Source organism: Echinococcus granulosus (assembly GCF_000524195.1).
Source record: "Echinococcus granulosus chromosome Unknown EG_S00195, whole genome shotgun sequence".
NCBI classification, from domain to species: Eukaryota; Metazoa; Platyhelminthes; class Cestoda; order Cyclophyllidea; family Taeniidae; genus Echinococcus; species Echinococcus granulosus.
The window spans coordinates 96,708-99,703 of record NW_020170575.1 but is presented as its reverse complement, the minus strand read 5'-3'; the positions used below and the strand labels follow the sequence as shown (position 1 = coordinate 99,703).

The window sequence follows — 2,996 nt, the reverse complement described above, 5'->3', positions numbered from 1 at the left end:
AAATAGAGCAGAAGAGAGCAGAGGAGAGAAGAGATCAATGGGAGATGGAGGAGGAAGTGATAGAAGAGCGTTGGGAATGGAAGGGGGAAGAGAGAACGGGAGGTGGGCAGAGCCAGGATGTTTGCATCCAGAAGCAAGCCTTTTACAATTATGCGCCTGGTTAGTATCTCGTTAGAAAAGATTAACAGATCATGGTGCTCAATTTTCAATAAATAAAGCAATTCAAGAAGTTTTCTTCCACCGTTTAACTTTTTGTGTTTTACAGGAACTTATTTGTGCATCTTACATTTAACGCTCAATTAGTAAGAATATGATGTTTTCAGGCATTTTTTAGTAGTTTTAATTTATCCCTTTGTCCTCTTACGTATTTTGAAAATCAATTCTGCAAATAGCTCTATTTTAACATTAATTAGAGGGCTTTTGGGGTAAGGGTGTGATTTGTGTTGCTGTAGACTTGCAAATGTTAGCAGATTTTCGCTATTCTAGGAGAAATTTGAAGTTATTATCTGTGAAAAGTCCAAAAACTAAACTTTTTATTTGTATTTTAAGAATAAACCAAAGTAAATAATCAAAACTTGCTCTTTTAATTAAATTGGTCGGATCGTTTTCTTAACAGTAGATCGTCAATAGCGTTTTGGAATGGATAGGCGTGGAATACAGACAAATGATAGCCTTGAAGGTTTAATGAAGGTTTTCTTTGAAATGGAATGGTTCTTGCATATTGATTCTTTGGCCTTTCTGCGTCATAGTACCAATCCCCTGTAATTACTAAATTTCGTCATAAATTACAAGGAATTTTGTAGCCAAAACGACATTTGCAGTAGACACATTATTTGTGCGATCTTATATGTTTCGGCGGTAATTATTCTGTACTGCCAGCTCAGGCGGAAGACGTGGACAGAACACGGAACAGAACAGCAACCGACTCAAGTAGCTAACCACGTTTATTCTCTCTCTGTCGTAGTTAGCCAGACGGGTGGTCAATCTTTCAGTCAAGAAAGTAAAATATTGAAAAATGGACAAGAAAACACCAAGAAAGTTGGCGATAGCTACTGTGAGTAGTTTGTAGTTGTGGTAACTACTTAGAGACATTGTTTTCTATTAGCGCATTCTGAGATAGCATTTGAATGTTTCCCATGTTTTGATGAGGATAGTGAAGGAAAGTTAGGCCCAGATTTTGAAATATTCCTTATATATGCAGTAAGAGTAAATAAAGCTCCCTAAAAAATACCGAAATTCGTCAACAGCAGCGCAAATAAACAAAGGATTGTGGTTTGTTTGACGGTATGAATTTACATAAATCAAACATTCCCATCATTAATGTTTGCTTCTTGGTAACTTTCTGGCCCCATCTTACGCTATTTATTGTAACTTTTGGTCTCGAATGAAACACCATCAAATAGGTACTTCGTAGACCTAAAAAATAATCTTTCTGCTGGAGCGTGCTGAGCCCTAACCCAGAAAGACTGTGTCAGGACGATCAAGTTGCAATGGCAAAACTTTCCAGACTAAAGACGTCTCGACGATATTAGCAAAAGGCTAAAATAAGCGCATAATCATGTCAAAGGCCTGGGTCTACAAATAAATGTAGTACTATTCTTTTAAAATATGCGCCTTTCTTTGTAAAATCAAAAGTTCTGATTTAATCCGACCCCCACTTGTATTGTCATAATGCTCAGCATTTGCTTTCACGCCAAAATGCCTTCTTAAAAGTGTTGGACTTTCCTACTGAACTCTCATTTCAAATACACTTTATCCTTCAAGGTGACACTTATTTTACAAAGCCACAGTGTATTCGAAAGAGATTCCACCACCTCCATTCCGATGGGAATGTCGCTAGTTGAACGATATTATGACAGAGGGGATCCTAGATGAAACATTCTTTAAAGAGAATCGAATGTTTCACACGTGTTATAATCTCTTACTAATGAACGTATTCCGTTTTTCACCTCTTGAAAATTTAACATCAAAGTTATACAAAGTTTCATTATTTCCACATCAAAATGACACCAATTTCTCAGCACTTTGTCTCTCTTCGTCTAACTCACGATAAGTTTCAGTGCCTCTCTAAGCCGCTCTGCATGTACACATGTGGGCTAAGCACACTGACTGCTCAATGCGAACCTGATTGGACCTCGGCTAAGGCCATAAACTTTATATAGGTCTTGCAGCTTCCTTTTGGCCCCTTAGCTTTCATTGTGACTTTCTTTCCTACCATGGCAGCTCGTTCTGTCCTCATTCTCGCAGCGCTTTTAAACCTTGCTTTCCTAAACGTGGAGAGTAGAACCATTGCCGGACCAAAGTTTTTCTCAAACGCTTCAACTATTTACATGAAATCAAAGATCGGCACAACGATTAAGTCGGCCTCGCTAAAAGATGCTAAAAAGGAGGGGGAAGAGGTGGGGAAAGAGGAACTACCTGACCCCATTAGCGCCGTTGCAGTCGAGTCAGCAAACAAAACTCTGAACCCAACGCATAATGAGAAAGTGGACGAATTCATTGAAGAGAGTGATTTTGATGATGGGTCAAAGAAAGAAGGTAGTAGTGACGTTAGCGAAGACAAAAAAATCCGCATTTTACAACAGTATGTTTCAATCCATGGAAAACGAAGTAAATGTGCTGATGTTTTTTATGGTTGCAATGGTGTTTTACGGGACGATGATGATAGCGAAGAGCTTGATTATGAAGCAAATGAAGTTGACAATGGGTATTATGATCCAAAGAGAAAATCGGCTTTTAACGAGGATAATAAGGAAGTGAAGGATGGGGAAGGACATGATATTTATGATGACATCGATTTTGATAATATCGAAGACGACGATGAAGATGACAAAGAGGATGTTGAAGAAGACCAGGAAAACATGGAGGATTTGGAAGGTACCATTGTTAAGGATAATATCAGCAGTGATAATGCTGACGATAATAACGAGAACAAAAGCGGGAATGAAAATGATGAGGCTGAGAATGCCAGTGTCGACAAGGAGAAGAACTTTTAA

The 2,996-nt window shown here is 38.4% G+C and overlaps 1 protein-coding gene across 1 annotated transcript; it reads left to right on the top strand. All coding sequences in view use genetic code 11, as the record gives it.

Annotated features, from left to right (window-relative positions):
• Positions 1-1,852: 1,852 nt before the first annotated feature.
• EGR_10166 (hypothetical protein) lies at positions 1,853-2,996 on the top strand (the record flags this gene model as incomplete). Its single annotated transcript, XM_024499415.1, has 2 exons — positions 1,853-2,027; positions 2,191-2,996. 2 exons carry the CDS (start codon positions 1,853-1,855, stop codon positions 2,994-2,996), a joined length of 981 nt encoding a protein of 326 aa, XP_024346178.1.